The 17,391-nt window shown below is 37.8% G+C and overlaps 1 protein-coding gene and 1 long non-coding RNA gene across 2 annotated transcripts in view; one reads left to right on the top strand and one right to left on the bottom strand.

The window, feature by feature from the left end:
* The window catches only part of LOC121239522 (callose synthase 9), an 84,358-nt gene that overhangs the window by 10,556 nt on the left and 56,411 nt on the right, over positions 1-17,391 (bottom strand). The window contains 17 exon segments of the mRNA XM_041136781.1: positions 4,298-4,400; positions 4,481-4,639; positions 4,930-5,018; positions 5,096-5,209; positions 6,049-6,207; positions 6,465-6,512; positions 7,931-8,061; positions 8,064-8,106; positions 8,173-8,225; positions 10,315-10,427; positions 10,521-10,604; positions 10,697-10,821; positions 11,539-11,658; positions 13,290-13,404; positions 13,544-13,721; positions 13,798-13,866; positions 14,187-14,321. Coding sequence (XP_040992715.1) covers positions 4,298-4,400; positions 4,481-4,639; positions 4,930-5,018; positions 5,096-5,209; positions 6,049-6,207; positions 6,465-6,512; positions 7,931-8,061; positions 8,064-8,106; positions 8,173-8,225; positions 10,315-10,427; positions 10,521-10,604; positions 10,697-10,821; positions 11,539-11,658; positions 13,290-13,404; positions 13,544-13,721; positions 13,798-13,866; positions 14,187-14,321 — 1,838 coding nt within the window.
* On the top strand, positions 259-8,749 carry LOC121239526. The gene is made up of 3 exons (XR_005935308.1): positions 259-401; positions 1,421-1,423; positions 8,738-8,749. It is a non-coding gene; the product is annotated as an uncharacterized LOC121239526 (long non-coding RNA).

The following is a 17,391-nucleotide window of genomic DNA, read 5'->3' as shown; positions in this document are numbered from 1 at the left end:
CATCCAGCCCAATCTGTATCACTATAGGCAAGCCCAATCTGCATCACTATAGGCAACTAATTGAAGGGAAGAACCCTTGGGTAAAAACAGTCCACGATATGGAGTCCCAAGTAGATAGCGAATAATCCGACGAATAGCTACAAAATGAAAATGTCAAGGAGAATCCATGAACTTACTAACAATGTGGACAGCATAGGAAATATCAGGGCACGTGATGGTGAGATAAATCAAGCTACCAACCAACTTATGGTATAAGGTGTCAATGGACAGCTTTGCTGTCCATATTTGTTTCCATATTTGTTTCCTTGATTTACTCTTCAGAATAATTAGCTTAATATTTGACAGATTGTATAGGAATAGAATTAGCATATACATAGTTCTTTCCATGTATAGAATCCTTTGTATAGTTTATATAATAGAGAAAAACCACAAGGCCAACGGTTCGGCCATTCACACAATATTTTGACATAAGGTAGGATCCGAGAGAAGTTTGTCTTCGTCTTTCCTATACTTAACATTCACCTCCTGAGACTGGAGCAGTATCTTCCAATCTCTCTAACTGAATTAGGTCTTGAATATACTTGGGTTGATTGAGAAATAAACCATATGGCTGAGACCTAACTTCCAACCCTAGAAAGTAGGTAAGATCCCCAAGATCCTTCAAGTGAAACACATTATGAAGATGTTGCTGAAGTTTTTGAATCAAAAGTCCATCCGAACCAGAGATGATAATATCATCTACATATACCAATAAAAATACTACTTCAGCATCGCCCTTGTGCAAAAATAAGGAAGCATCGTACTTGCTTTGCTTAAAAGAAAACCCTAGCAAAGTATAAGATCTCCAAGGTGCTTCAAAATCGCCTAGGGGAGGTTTCAGGAAAGATCGTAAGAAAACCCCAAAACGCATTTGTACAAGGTAGGCAAATCTTAGACTTAGTCCTCATCGTCAATGAATGCCTAGATAGTAGACAAAAATATGGTAAACTGGGGATCCTTTGTAAGTTAGATACGAAGAAGGCCTACGATCATGTTAACTGAGATTTATTACTCTACTTGCTTGAGAGGTGTGGTTTTGGGGAGAGAGGGTGCATGTTAACGACGAGATTCTCAGTGTTGGTAAATGGTAGTCCTATCGGTTTCTTCAATAGTCCCCAAGGTCTGAGACAAGGGGATCCATTGTCTCCACTCCTCTGTCATTGTTATGGAGGCGCTTAGCAGAATGACTTCGGCGTTGGTCCATAATGGTTTTATGGCTGGATTCTTGGTTGGTGACCCCAATAGGGGTACTATGAACATTTCTCATTTGTTATTTACAGATGATACATTAATATTTTGTGAGGCAGAACAAAACCAGTTGCAGGCACTAAGGGCACTCCTTTGTTTTAAAGCGGCATCAGGTTTGAAAGTGAACCTTGAGCCAGTGGGTAATGTGCGCAATATGCAGCAACTAGCTAACACTCTTGGATGCAAGGTTTATGCCCTTCCTATGAATTACATGGGTTTAGCATTGGGGCTACTTCAAGGGCTAATATCAATATGGGATACAGTGATTGAGAAGATTGAACGTAGATTGGCAAGTTGGAAGAGACTGCACTTGTCAAAAGGTAGCAGAATGGCATTAATCAAAATTACTCTCTCTAATCTACCAACGTATTATTTATCTCTATTCCCAATTCCAACTAGTGTGGCAACCCGGATCGAGAAACTTTACGGGGATTTCCTTTGGAGTGGTATGGGGGATGACTTTAAATTCCATCTAGTCCAATGGGACAGAATATGTTCCCCAATTTCTTTGGGAGGGTTAGGTATTAGAAATCTGAAGATTTTCAACAGAGCACTACTCAGGAAATGGTATTGGCGATATAATACAGAACCGGAAGCCTTATGGAAGTCGGTGATTGATTGCAAATATAGAAGTGTGTTTTTTTTTTGGGGGGGGGGGGGGGGGGGGGGGGGGGGGGGGGGGGTTGGTGCACTAGAGAGGTTAATGGGGCTTATGGAGTGGGTTTATGGAAGCAGATTAATCGGGGATGGGGAGTGTTCTCTCCTCGTACTAGACTTGTGTTGGGAGATAGATCTAGAATAAAGTTCTGGAGTGACAGATGGTGTGGAAATAATGCTTTAAAAGGACTCACTCCCTTTAGTATTCCAGGTTGCATGTGAGAAAAAATATTCAGTGGCTGATTTTATGGTGATAACTGGGGATCAAATTAGGGGTGAAAACCGATGCCTTAGGAGTGATTTTTGAACAAAAATCTATGCCGACCGACGTCTGAAAAAAGGGGGAGGAAAACCGGCCGTATCGACTCCGGCAATTCTCAGTCGGAGTTCGGTTCCCCTAGCGGCGAGACTCTTCCGAGATAATAGAGAGAGAGAGAGAGAGAGAGAGTTGCAGAGGAGTGATTATCGGGGAGAAGGTGATTGGGGAAGAAGATGACCCCATCTCGTAACGACGCTGTTCCACTTAAGTTTAAGTGGAATGGCATTCTTTCATACATTTTTTTTTTCATATGTTTTGAATGAAACGTAAACGGCATCGTTTCCATTTTGTTTTGTATACTTATAAGTGTAAAACGACGCCGTTCCACTTAAACTTAAGTGGAACGGCGTCGTTTTGATTAGGGTATATTAAAAAAAATAATTTTATTTCATCGGCCGGTTCAGCAGTCCAATCCAGCTTCAAACTGCGACCGAACTGCTGAACGCCGGTTCCTTCAAATCTCCACTGCACACCGGCTGGTTCCTAACGCAGCCAGTCGGTTCCTATTAGTGGCGGCTGGTTGCGTCAGTTTCTGTTCACCCCTAGATCAAATACAATGGAACATCACTTTTAGTAGGGTGGCCAAAGATTGGAAAGTTGGTAGTTTTGAGGACTTCTATCAGCTTCTATATTCCTTGAGACCGAGCAACCAAGGAAATGATATGTTGTGGTGGGTACCTATAGATAAAGGCACATTTTCGGTTAGATCGTTCTATAAGCCTCTCACACAGGTAGAAAACACTTAGTTTCCATGGAGGAGGATCTGGTGTAATAAGGCACCTCCCAAAGCGACTTTCTTTGCATGGGCAGCTTCTCTGGGTAAGATCTTGACGACGGATAATCAGCTGAAACGTGGGGTGATCATAATAGATTGGTGTTGCGTGTGCAAGAAAAGTGCTAAGACTGTGAATCATCTTCTACTGCATTGTGAGGTTACTCGAGTACTATGGAATGAGGTGTTCAGCAAATTAGAGTTAGTGTGGGCCCATAGAATGTTATTCCTATGGGCCATAGCTGTAGATTTTAATGGTCTAGGCCTTCATGATTTTCTTGTTTCCTTTTCTTCTTCCTAGATAGGTGTTTCCTCTTGTATACCATCTTGTGTACTTGGGCTATGCTTATTCTATTAATATAATCGTTTACTTATATATAAAAAAAAAAAACAAAGAATATGTGGCTTTTGGGAAAAACAACAATACTGGATTACACGCTGTATTTCCACACTGCCACTCTGTGGTAGTGGTAGCGAATGGCTCTCAAAGTTTCTTTAGCAATTCTCATGGATTATGACCTTTTGTATAATTAGAATTCTACTCTGGTACTCAATCTGTCATTGTTAGAAAACTGTGGAAAATGGTTCCTATTTGCCTCATTTAGTGTATTTGGAAGGAAATGAATGATGGAACCTTTGCGGAGCAGGAAAGAATGTTGGAGGAGCTCAAAACACTTTTTTATTAACAGTACTCTTTTATCTTAGACTGCTTCCATAGAGTTTAATGGACTAAATCTATGTGCCTTTCTTGTATCTTTATCTTCTTCTCGATATCATCTCTTTCATATATTTCTTGTGTACTTGATTTGCAGCTTTGCACTTTTTCATAAAGACTAACTACTTACCAAAAAAATAAAATTAATCTTTAATAAAGAATTTTTACATAGATGATGCAGTTGTTATGGGAATGTTATCATCTGTAACAGGACAACAATTAGCAACAGAAGTTACAACTGCCAAAAGAATAAAAAACATCTATCAAGAACAGAGATTTTTTTTTTTTTTGGATAAATCAGAACTTAATAAAAGTGCAAAAGGGAGCCACCTTCGTACAGAAGGCCTATACAAGAAAACCACCTAACTATGGAGGTGAAGGAAAACGGAAAGACATACTCTAAGTAAGAAAGAATGCTAGAAATATTATGAGCTGACACCCCACCATCAAGAATAGACACTTTAGGGCCACAGGCATGGCACAGAGAACATCGATAATAGATTCTTTAGGTTCATAAGCATGGCATAGAGAGAGCATTGGAAATTACCAGTTCTTCATCCCACCAAGCTTCCCAGCTTTCTTCTCCCTTCACTCCAATCCCCCCTCTGTAAAGGAGCCAATTGGTCCAATCTCTGAAATCCTCCACTACCCTAGGGAGGACAACATATGCATTGGTCAATAAAGCGGAGCAGACTTTCAATTCAGAAAAACTTAAAAAAGAAAGACTTACTTCTGCCACTCAAACCCAGACGGATTGAACAAATAGGGAGCAAAGAGCCAAGAAAGAGCCATAAACCAACTGCTGACTGTAAGAAGAATGTACGACAGTGCACCACCATCATTATACCCATATGCAAGAAGCACTATCAACAAAAGCACAACTTCAAATCTGGAAACAAAAGGATGAACTACATTAGTCAATTCCAAGTCAGGTATAGCCACTTCATAGAAAAATTGGAAAACTAGAAATAGCATCAATTTGACACCAGTGATGTTTACATTTAATAAATCTTTAATCCAAGTAATAAGAGGTAATGCTAATATAATACCCTCAAAAATCTAATTATTGCATCAAATTTACAGAAATCGAAAATATTTCTTAGACAATATGGACACGATATGGCTTTCCAATTCATTTTACACATTAAAACAAACTCAGAGAGAGAGAGAGAGGCACACCCTTTAACAAAATGACTGCGGGAGTAAAGCCTATAATTCTCGGAGAATTTAATATGCCGTACGACAAATCCCCTCCCAGTTGCTTGATACTGTTGAGAAATAAACATCAAGTTAACATTATAGACACCAGGGAAAAAATGAACAAGAAAAGAGAGAAGCAACAAACCCTAGCACCACCATGAAGAATAGTCCGCCCAAAGTAATGAGTTTTTGTGCCCAGAGAGAATGTGAAGAACACAGAACAAAGCTGAAACTGCATCGTAACAAAACTAACAATGGCCTGTAGCAGTAGATGTAAAGAAAACTTAACCATCACAGTAACGAGGGGTGGGGATAAATTAAGTCCGGAGAGCATCTGCCTGGATAAATATATATATATATATATATATATATTATAGGTAAGAAAATTTTATTAAGACAAGTAAATATATATATTTTTTTTATAAGCACGAAAAAATTATTAATCCTCATAATTAGGCAAAGCCCAAGTACACAGGTAGTATACAAGAGAAATATACCTAATTACAACCTACTAGCAAAGAAAGAAGCATACAAGTCATTAAAATTAGCCCTCTCTAATACAACCGCCCCCCCCCCCCCCCCCCCCCCCCCCCCCCCCCCCACAAAAAAAAAAAAAAAAAAACCCATAACAGGAACAAAATACGGCATTAATTGAATTTACTCTACCCAAATGCAATGTATGTGTTGCATACTACCAAGGAAATGCAACTCAGAAACACAACAATACAAAGAAACAGATTTAAAGATTTAACTCCCCCATATCCATTACCAGTAAGTCTATTCAGACAACATTTTTTTTGTTAGGTAATGTAAGTCTATTCAGAAAACATGACGCCAACACCGTGTAAATATCAGGGGCATAAACATTGTATCTAACCTTTGGTAGAGAGTAGAGGCATACTTTCAAATACTTGAAACAATTATTTTCAGCACTAAGACATTATAAATCTTGTGTTTATGGTTCATTGCATGATGCAGCAAACAGCTTGAATTAGCTTCCATATACATAATATACATGGGGAGAATAGATATAAAAATGAACACGTGCCTGTGTCGATGATTAAGAGGATAAATAAATAATACAGGACAAGCATTTACCCTCAAGAAACCTTGCTCCAAAATGAAGCCCAAAACCATTGGCACAGCAGTGAAAATACCAATTTGAAAGAGGAACTGCGTGTTTAATGCAGCACTAAGGGCAGTGTTCTTAGTTATTTTAGCTCGAAATTCGATACTTTCACCAACTCCAGATAGCGCCTGAAATGCAAACATGTCAAAGCTTTAACAGAGAGACAAACCCACTCAACCCCACAATAACTTGTGCTTAGATCCAGATGGTAATTAATTCTTTAAGATCATGATCTCTTATAAAAATAAACAAAATGAAGCAATAAAATTGCCATAGGAGATTGAAAAGTGAATACTCTAAACACAATCTTTATTGTAAATAGGACAGGCCTCTAGTTACAAGCACAATAGACTTGGCATATGAAATTGAATAAAATCCAGCGTACCAAATATGCCTTCCCATATAGGAAAATGTATACAGTCAACACCGTTAACTGCATAGGAAAAAATAGACTCGTTCAGTGATAAATATAAGTAACTGACATGAAAATTTACCCTGTAACTTCAAATTAGTAATCAGAATAATGCGTCTGTAGCTAACATTTCTGGTATGAACTACTCAATTACATCGCAACAGTCAGCAAGAACATCAAACTTTCGTTGAACCGTGTACACTGTTTTTCTAAATGTTCCATTGGTGATGAAAGATTCTTTTAACATTATGCAGCCAATGACTTCATTTTCTTATCTTATCATTCCTTTTTTTTAATCGGTAAACAAAATTTTATTGATCATAAGAATAGACAAAAGCCCAGGTAAACGGGACATATACAAGAGCATCGTCTGAGCATGCTAGTTCAGTGATATAAGAAATTCATGGAGACTCGATGATCGCTCTCGATCTTCGAAACTTCTTTTGTTCCTTTTCCTCCAAATGCACCACCATAAGCATATTGGGACCATCTTCCATATCATTTCTACTATTCTCCTTTGCCCATCTTAAGATTTTCATTTAGACTATACATTTTACGAGCAGAGTGCTTCTTGCAATCCAACATTTTTTCCTATAGAATGTACGTAGTTTGTATTGCAGCAGTGTTATCAAATCCTCCCTTCAATTTAATAGGCATTCCATGGTAAAAGATACTCCCAAGACGCTTCTCAAGCTCAACTAGCTCGCACTTATTTTATGAGCCATATTATCCCCAATCTCTACATTTTCATGAGTTATTGCTCAAGAAATAAAAATACTTGCATAACCATTAAGCTGTACTACTTATCAAAAAAAAAAAAAAAACTATCAAGCTGTACTATTCTCCCTCCCTAATTCTGTTTTACTAAACTTACACACCATATACTTGAACCCAAAACCTTTAAATTTAGAGTATCCCTCTAAACATCTAACTCTGACTTGAACTCCCACTCAGGTTTCATCAACTGTCATGGCATCATCCAGAAAAAAAGCATATACCAAGGGACCTGAACTCGAATTGATTGGGTAAAAAGATTTATAATCAATACAGATTGATCCTTGATGTAAACTTGTTGTGATAGTAAACATGCATGACATACCTACACTAGTATAACTCCACCCATTTCCCAACTCCTCCACATTACCTCTCTATGAGCAAATATCATAAACATGAAAGAAATGAAATATGAATCAAAGATGAAAACTAGGAAACCAAGTGACATATCGATGGTAATATTACTAAGAAATTAATTAAAAGAAAAAGAAAAGAAAAAGAAAGCATAACATTAAATGAAAGAGAATATTTATGAAAATAACAAACACCACAGAAAATCTGGATGCTCTTTATAAAGTATGGAGATCCCTTCACCTTCAGACCACCCAGTCATACCTAATTACAGCATAAGTAGGAATACTTATTATTGTGCAAAAATAGCATACCATAGTACAAAAGTAGTATCCAACAGTTGTAAAGTAGAATGACATCATTCTAAAGAAATCAAAGAGCTGCCCCAGCCTGTATACATCTCGACTAAGAACTTGTTCACCATTACCACCAGCAACCTTCCCTCGAACAGAGCAATCTGATTAAGCCCAACATCTCGTCCTTTTCCAACCTATCAAATAGCATTAGAACATTCATGTCCAATTGATGCATCAACTGAGGAAATGACAAAGCTTACCTGGATATACTCATGATGAGTAATATTCCCTTGTCGTAAAGTTGAACTGAATCCTGCATTTTGTCACCAGAAATGATTAGTAGGAAAAAAAGTATCAATGCCAATAGGGTTCAACTCTGCATAATTCTTGTACAAGGTGATAATATAAGTAGATGCAAGAAGTGTAGCAATTGAGTATGATTAAGTAATATAAATTTTGTTAAGAAGCACAAAGGTGCAACCCAAGTACACAGGATATATATATTGAAAAAACAAAAAGCAAAATGATATGACAGTTCAGAAAATTGAGAAAGAGAGAGAGAGAGAGAGAACACTAAATATGATATCCTATCATTTTTTTTTCAAGGGAAATCAGAAGCCCTTCAACTCTTTGCTACATTAAAGGCATGCCACTTGATTCGTTGAAAAGGAGATACCCATTTACTTTTAAAGGCCTAAGATTATGGGCCACCGATACACCTCAGATTTTTAAATCTCACATTGGGAAAGTGAATTACTTTAGAGGTGGAAAAGTGTCATGTCTCACATTGGTTCTCTATTAGGTAGAAGTGAACTCTATAATGAGTGAATAGAATTCCATTTGGAACCTTAACCAGTCCTTTTGGAGTATACAAATGTGGCTTCTAGCACTGTTCATACTGTCCTTGGATTGTTACAACTCCCTTACAACCAAGGAGAAAAAGATCTTCGTAGATCACTATAACTTTTCAACAAGCATGACACAACACTCATAATGATATTATAGTGGTGCATCTGACAGGAAAAAAAGAGAATTACAAACTAATCTTTAATAAAAATAACAACTTACAGAAAATGAAAGAGAAAATGAAGAACCAAAACAATTTTAAAAGCTCAAGCTCATTGGAAAAAAGCATAAACATGCCCTAGTGGCATCCCCTTCAAGCATATTGACCTTCCTTTAATTTAGATTTCCCTACAAGGGGTAAGCGGCAGGTCAACTAGACCTGCTCTGCCTGTCCTGAGGCAACCTGCTCGCCCCTGAGCAGGGTGGGCGGCTTGTATGTATTGTTTTGCCCAAGAGGGCGGGGGTTGGGCTACCCACCTGGCTGGGTTTCCACCCCCTATTTTGTTTCCTCCACCTCCTTTACTTCTTTTCCGTGAGTCTGTGTAGATCTCGGAAATTTTTTAGATCTATGTTTTTTATTGAGCTGGGAATTTGTTTTGGATCTGTTTATTTGTTTTAGATGTGTCCTTTTTTTTATTTTTTTTTATTTTTTATATTTACTGATTTGGGGTGACAGCAACTCATTATTAATACAGATTCAACGTCCATTTCTACTATCTAATGATGTAAACAAGAACTACACAGCATTCATCATTCAGATTTCTACACATTTTTATACGTCCGATTTCTACACTAACTGATACAAGATTTAGAATCTGAAACAACAGGAAGAATCTAACATGTGATGGCATCAGTTTGCATCATAATATTATACAACTCTTGGTACAGCTCTTCCTACATCCATATTCTAATAACAGCAACCCAGACCTGACACAAAACAGTTATAAGATGAGGTAAAAGGAATGGAGGAGGTGGCAAATGCTTCCAGACAGAATGTTTAATAATTTGAAGATTTCCTTGTTACCCAAGTCAATGCAGAGTCACCTTCCCCCATTTTCCTCTCTTTGTCGAAGGGCTAACATTTAATCAAGAAGTGCACGAGGCCAGTGCTAGCATAACGAAAAATAAAGGAGTGTTCCCACCCCCAAGAAAGGGACAATAAATAAGAGAAGCTGACAACTACAAAAAGAAGAAAAAGTTATCCATACTGCAAAAAGCAACCTGAAATGGGAGGCTTGAGCACATGCAATGGATGTCGGGAAGATCAAAAGTTGACTGTTTCTCTAATCTTAAATAGTTAACACGAAATATTGGGATAGCTTAACAGACCACAAAGGTGACAGAGCAAGAGAACATATCTCCCACACAACATTTAAGTAACCACTTCATCCTCCCAACAATTAATCTGTTTTTCAGATGAGTTGGTTTACACACCACTAGCTTTGTACAAGTTACACTCATGACAATAACAACATAAATGGAAGAAAACAAGCACACCTGCTTGATAAATAAAATGAGTAATACCTGATCAAAAAGATAAAATAAAAGAGTAATACCTGCAAAGATATCTTCACTAATATTGATAACCCGAGATGCCTTGCTAATACCACCCCTGGTTATGTGGAATACTCTGTCAAAAACATCTGGATGGCCATAATGCATGCGAACCCTGAAAAATAATTTATGACGTCAATATCAACTAACCTGAATTAGAACAATCAATAAGCCAATCAAATCACTTGCATAATTAAGATTAACTTACTTTAAAGGGTTTGCCAAAACACGCTGACCAAGAGTCACAAAGCTAGTTTCCTGATTAGACATGAATAAGGCTAAAGAAGAGACACTGCACATCAATACAAACAATAACTATAAATTAAATAACCAAAGAAATAGTCAAAAGTAACATTCAAAATGAACAGGGATTCTGAAGAATACCTTCCAGTAAATATATGTTCCCGGACACCAAGAATGGTAGGAGGACGAATACCATGAAAACCAGGAGCACGACGGAATTCTTCAAGAAGATTTCTCATCTTCAAGGCTTCCTCAAAATAATTATCCTAAAGTATAAATATGAAGTATTATGACAAGTAATCAGAGTTGCAAAGAAGATTTCCATATGCAAGCACTACACAATGCAACTAGAGCTTCATGATAAGTATCACAGGAAGAATAAGCCAATATCCTACTGTCTATAGGAAAACCAAATTAACCGAAACATATGCATAAGTAAAACATCAAGTTAGATAAACCAGGGATCATTCTGGAACATGAAAAGGGTACAGCACAAGGTGAACACTTGCAATGAAATGCAGAAGAATTGGGTAGACTTCGAGTTTATATACACTTTGTCATTTAAAGTCAAAATTGGAAAATAGAGCGTGGCAGAAAACCCGAAAGAAGATGACACAAACCCAATCTGACAGAAAAGTGATTATAGACCAGTCCCCAAATAAATCAAGAATAAATGAGTTAAGAGTCCCTTCAAGATCAATCAAGCTGCAGATAGGAAACTCTTTTATTGGGTGTGTAAGAAATGTCTATGGAGATGCTTGAACAACAAACTAACCCCTGCTGTTTTAACCAAGAACCAAGAGTCTCGACGATGCAGGTTCGAAATCAACGGAAGGCAGTCATCTATTTGTCTATTAAAACCAGCACAAGCAGATCTGCCAGTTTAATGTATCCGAATTCCGATATTTCTTATTATCTCTGCCCTGAAGATACTCTTTATTTAGATGGCATTTGTAGTTACCGGCCTAAAAACAATTAATCACCTGATTCATATCAATTGTCTGAACTGCATTTCCACGTGTAAATATGATTGCATGGTTTTGGTTCTCAGGTTTTCCTTCACCAATTTTTGGATTTCCAGGTAATTTTATGGAGTATATTTCCTGCAAAATAAAATTAAAAAAAGAGAGGTCAGAATTAACATAAGCTAACATCCAAAAGAGAATATGAAAAAGGTCATTTTAAAACTTCAATATTATTCAAGAGAAGTCTCCACACAAGGACACTGAGAAAACCCAACATAAGTGTGCATCCAGTTACAAACTTATGCATCAAATAAGTTCACAGTTACGAAGATCTGCTTCCAGCACTTGAGATATCAGAGAAGTTGACAACACAAAACAAAATTATGACCTAAGTATGTGCTTAATCTACAAGTATGAATAACTGCTCCTAAATTTGGTAAGTTCCAGGATTTGAAAATTTCTGCATTCTGATGACCTCGCCCCAAACTGAGGTTAGTGTGGTCACTAGTTTAAAGCATACGAACATAATATATTAGTTTTTTTTTGCTAACATGCAAAAGGGCATCTGTATTATTTTGAAAGCTTCTGTTCAAATGGAATGCTTAAACCCACAGTATGAATTTGATAAACCTCAGAAGTCAGACCACAACTAGGGTAGTGAAGGCAGTCAATGCGGATCTAAGTTTTGGTTTCTGCTAGCTAGCTCGTCTCTCTTGCTTTTCCTTTCCTATTTTTTTTCTTCCAATTTGTCAAGCCCTTAGTGCATATCCACGGTGAGAAAACAAGGATGTCTATTCACTGATGATAAGGAAGAGTATCAATGAGTCTGAAAGGGAACTGACAGCAGAAAAAAGGAATGATTGGTGGTTTCATTAACTTTTGCGGAATTAACAAGACTATCATATCGATTCTTTGCCATACAAGCAGGTCAGCAGCACTACCGAACTAATTCTAACAAGCAATTGAGAATTTAGAGATTGGAGATATGAGCAAGAATATCTGGCTAATCAAATGGAAACAACAAAATGTTCACAGTTAACCATTTGATCTGTAATGTGTTCATTAAGTGGGATATTTTTCTATAAATAATAAAACTTCATTAAAAAGTGTAAAAGTGCAACCCAAGTAGACAAGTTGTATATAAGAGAGACACCTATCAAAAATAAAAAACAGAAGCAAGAAATGCTTGAAAGTTAAGCCCATTAAAGTCTACAGAAGCTGTCCAAATTTAAGCTCCTTTAACGTCTGTTCATGCTCTTCAAATTTTCTATTATTCACTTCCCTATAAATACACCATATGAGGAAGTAGGAACCATCTTTCACACTGCTCCAATTTGCGGGCTGCCACTTAACCCTCCCCAAAGTCCAAAATTCTCTCGGTAGGGTGTTATTTTCATTTTCCATTGTGCTCTCATGTCATAATCCTCTTTTGTCAATTCAATGATTGATATTCTTATTGTATTACAAGAAAATATTTATAAAAATTAAAAATAAAAATAAAAAAAGACATAAAGGTGACCTTTCCTCATTTCTTCTTAACAAAAATACTCCAATAACCCATACATTTAGACAACAAATTCTGCGCTTCCATACATAGATTCAACATTCAGACCATTAATCAACAAAGGAATTGCACCTACAAGTCTGAAGGAAAGGACACACAGATGAAAACAAAATCTTTTAATCATCAAATGAAAATAACTTGTCTAGAAAAAAAAAAAATGGCCAGTAGCTCAAACATTGAAGTAAGAAAGAAGAGGTAACAGAACCTTATCTTTCCTATTGATGTCAGCTTTCACGAGCTTTGAGTAGAATTCCGTCTGCACTTTACCATCCTTTGAAGTTTCAACAATATCAATAAAAGCGACTCGAAGAGCTTCATTTCTAGCATCAACAGAAAAATAGTGAAAATCAGATATCATAAGACCACTCATCTAATGCATTTTCTGGCAGATATAATCGTATTAGAAATTCGTGAAGATAAACATCCTGAAACAAAATCTTTGCATAACCTACAGGCTACCTCTGCATAAGCAATGCGATATCACCAGCTTCGGGTTTTTGTTCCTCTTTCTGCTTTCCATATATTTGACATGTAACCACATAAGTAAACTTAAGATCTGCCTGAGCCCGTGCTTCAGGAGAGAGCTCAAACCCTCGAACATCAGTTGCTTCATTGCTAGAAACTGCAGCCTCCAAATCTGATATTGCCATCAGATGATGAGGTAACTGGCCGTGCAGGATAAAATAAAGAAAGACATAATTGATAGTGCTAACCTTCAGAAGTTATCCTCTCCAAATATGTCTGGAGCATAAGAGCTTTTCTGTAGTACATCATCCCACGAACTGCATATCTCAAACCAATTGCTAAGTTAGTTGAAAAGCTGCCATGCATTGAGACAAGCACAGATACACATACTGGGGTAAATGGTATCAACAAAATCAAATGAATGAGTTTTGATATATATATATATATATATAGAGAGAGAGAGAGAGAGAGAGAGAGAGAGATAGAGATCAAGGAGGGTCCCTACAATATCAAACCTACAAACTACTAACATTTTCAAGCTGCAAGAGTATTAAATCGCTTGTTCCAATCTTTTTCGTGAACGAACCAATTGTCAAGATTAAAACCATAAAAAATGAAAAGAGGAAAAACGATGTACCAGTTCGGGCCAATGTTTGTCCCCTGTAAGAAGCCCAAAACCGAAGTTCAAGGGTCTCAGTAGGATCTTGCAAAAGCTCAGAATCTTGTGTACTCTCATGACGACCAATTCGAGCGAGGAAGTTCTTCCACTCATCTGTGATGAAATAAGATTATGGTTATATGCTAGACAGCACACCAAGCTTCAGTCCACAGAAAAAAATGCAAGATCATTATTTGGGAGACGGGTATAAATTATATATAATAGCTGATAAAGCAACCACACATCAGAAATACTTAAATTTGTTGTAGCTATATATGCAACTTCAACGTCTATAGGTAATAGTTACTATTCTATTTCGTCTGTTGTGAAAATAATGCATGATTATGGGAGAAGTCAAGATTAACCAAAAAAAGTAAACATGAAGAGTCACAAAAGATTGGGATGGGAAATACAATGGAATGTACTGGATTTTTAGCATGTGCAACCATCAAACCCGAGACAAAGCAGTCTAGTTTTCTAAATCTCATTCTTGTGGAAGATAAGCAACTCATCCCGAGGTTGGCACATCTCGTTGGGCTTGGCGAAACATTGGGAACCCGTAAGTGATGATCAAGATCACCTATTCATTCTCCTAGTTTCAGATAGCAACCATCAGCCTCTAGCTTTGAGCTATGTTATGGGTTAGATCTACCCTTTTTTTTTATCGGAAAAGGTAGGTTACACCTACCTATTTCCAGTAATAATAACTTATGCATTCTACAATCATTTCCAATTGGACAATCCATTAATGCAACTGACGGAGGATTATATTGTCAATGGACAGCAAAGCTGTCCATAATCAATCTTCTTTCCTTATTTCACCTTTACTTAATTCACGTAGGCTTGTACAGTTAGCATATTGACAGAAGATATAGTTTCCATATAAGGCTAGACTGCTAGAATCACTCGGCAATTAGTTTCTTTCCATGTATAGCTCTCTTGTAAAGTTCATATATAATATACAGATCACTCAAAGGCCATTCGATTCAACCATTCACATAATATTTTGACATGGTATCAAGAGCAGGTTGCTAATTTTTTTTTTCCCTTGAATTTTTTTTTTTTTTTTCTCTTCTTGGTTTCAGAAGTGTCTCTTGTGCCTTTCGGTTAGGTCTGTGTTGACCAGTGGTGCACCCAACCTTTTTTCGGTATTTCCGGTATTTCTGTGGCTGTCGTGGGTCTACTCCCCTCTGGGTTCAGTGGTTCAGTGGTTTTCGGTATCTTTGAGGCTCGATGGCTGTTGGCGCAGCCTTCATTTGATTTTTCGGCAACTCTGTGACTGAGTGGCTGTTGGACCAGCCTTCTGTTGTCGTTTCCGGCGACTCTCTGTCCTTGTGATTCTTGGAACAGTAGTCTGAAGGTATTGGAGGTGTTGTGCGACGTCCCTCTGTAGTTTTCTTCGCTCACAAATTTCTTTTCATTGCAGGTAGCTTTCAATTTGTTTTTTTTTTCTTTGCACCTATGTTGATTTTTTGGGCTTCTCGATTTTCTGGCACTGTTTGTCTTTCGGCACAGTTTGTTTTTTTTCCCGTCTATCTCGGTTTCTCCTCTATTTACGATGGACTGCACACCTATGTGCGCCAAGTTTACAGGTAAAAATTATTCTACGTGGGCTTTTCAATTTGAGCTTTTCCTCAAGGGAAAAGATCTTTGGGGTCATATTGATGGCACAGATTGTGCTCCCAATCCTGATAAATCCAAGGATTCAGCTTCTTCTCCTTCATGGGCTGTGCTTGATGCTCGGATTATGTCTTGGCTTCTTGGCTCAGTTGAGCCACATATTGTCACCAACTTGCGGCCTCATTGCACCGCTCAATCTATGTGGACTTACTTAAAGAAAGTATATCATCAAGATAATAGTGCCCATCGTTTTCAGTTAGAGCATGCGATTGCCACATTTCAACATGACAATCATTCCATACAAGACTATTATTTGGCGTTCCTAACTCTTTGGAATGAATATTCTGATTTGGTTACCGCGAATGTTCCTGTGGCCTCTCTTCCCATTATTCAGAATCTTCATAAGACTAGTCGTCGTGATCATTTTCTTATGAAACTCTGCCCTGAATATGAATCTGTTTGCTCCTCTTTACAGAATCGCTCTCCTGTTCCTTCTCTTGATGTTTGTTTTGGTGAGTTACTTCGTGAAGAACAACGTCTTAGTACTCAGGTTACTCTGGAGCAATCTCACTGTAGTTCAGGGTTAGCCCCTGTGGCTTATGCTACTCAACGACGAGGACCGCCTATGCATTCTACCAACTTGCAGTGTTTTTGCTACAAGGAATTTGGGCATATTGTTGCTAATTGTCCCAAGAAATACTGCTCTTATTGCAAGAAGAAGGGTCCCATTATCAAAGAATGTCGTATAAGCCTACAGAATCGTTAGGCTCAAGCATTTCAAACTTTTGTTATTGCACCTCCAGCAGCACCGTCCATAGCAAATGGCTCTTCTCCAAGTGATTCCTCTGTTACTGCACCTCCTACTGCGAATTACAGCACACACGAAATGGTGCAACAGGTGTTGATTTCGGCATTATCCGCACTGGGGTTCCAAGGTAATCATTCTACTTACTCTGGTATGTGGACTCGGGGGCCTCTAATCACATGACAAATAATCTCACAGCTCTGTATCATGTTCGGCCCTACATTGGAAAATCTCTTATTCAAACTGCCAATGGCAGTTCCTTGCCGATCGCTGTTGTCGGCGATGTCTCCTCTAAGTTTACTGATGTGTTTCTTGCTCCTCAACTTTCCACAAACCTTATTTCTGTTGGTTAGTTAGTTGATAACAATTGTGCTGTTAATTTTTCTAGTGATGGTTGTATTGTGCAGGACAAGGTAATAGGGAAGCTGATCGCCAAGGGACCTAAAGTAGGGCGCTTGTTTCCACTATTTTTGCCTGTTCCAGAATTTTCTTCAGTTTCTCCTAGTTTTTCCTTTGCTTGAAATAATGTTTCAAATCTTAGTATGGTGTGGCATCATCGTTTAAGCCATCCCAATACTTAGATCTTATCTCATGTATTGAACTCTTGTTTACTTGGTAAGAAAGAACGTTGTTCTTCCTCTCTTGAGTGTGCTTCTTGCAAACTTGGTAAAAGCAAAACTCTCTCCCTTCCTTTGCATGCTAGTCGAGCTTCTCACTGTTTTGATCTTATCCATAGTGATGTTTGGGGACCTTCCCCAG

Source organism: Juglans microcarpa x Juglans regia, chromosome 7D, assembly GCF_004785595.1.
Source record: "Juglans microcarpa x Juglans regia isolate MS1-56 chromosome 7D, Jm3101_v1.0, whole genome shotgun sequence".
Lineage (NCBI taxonomy): Eukaryota > Viridiplantae > Streptophyta > Magnoliopsida > Fagales > Juglandaceae > Juglans > Juglans microcarpa x Juglans regia.
Note: the sequence above shows the minus strand (reverse complement) of the source record. Positions and strands in the feature narration are given on the sequence as shown.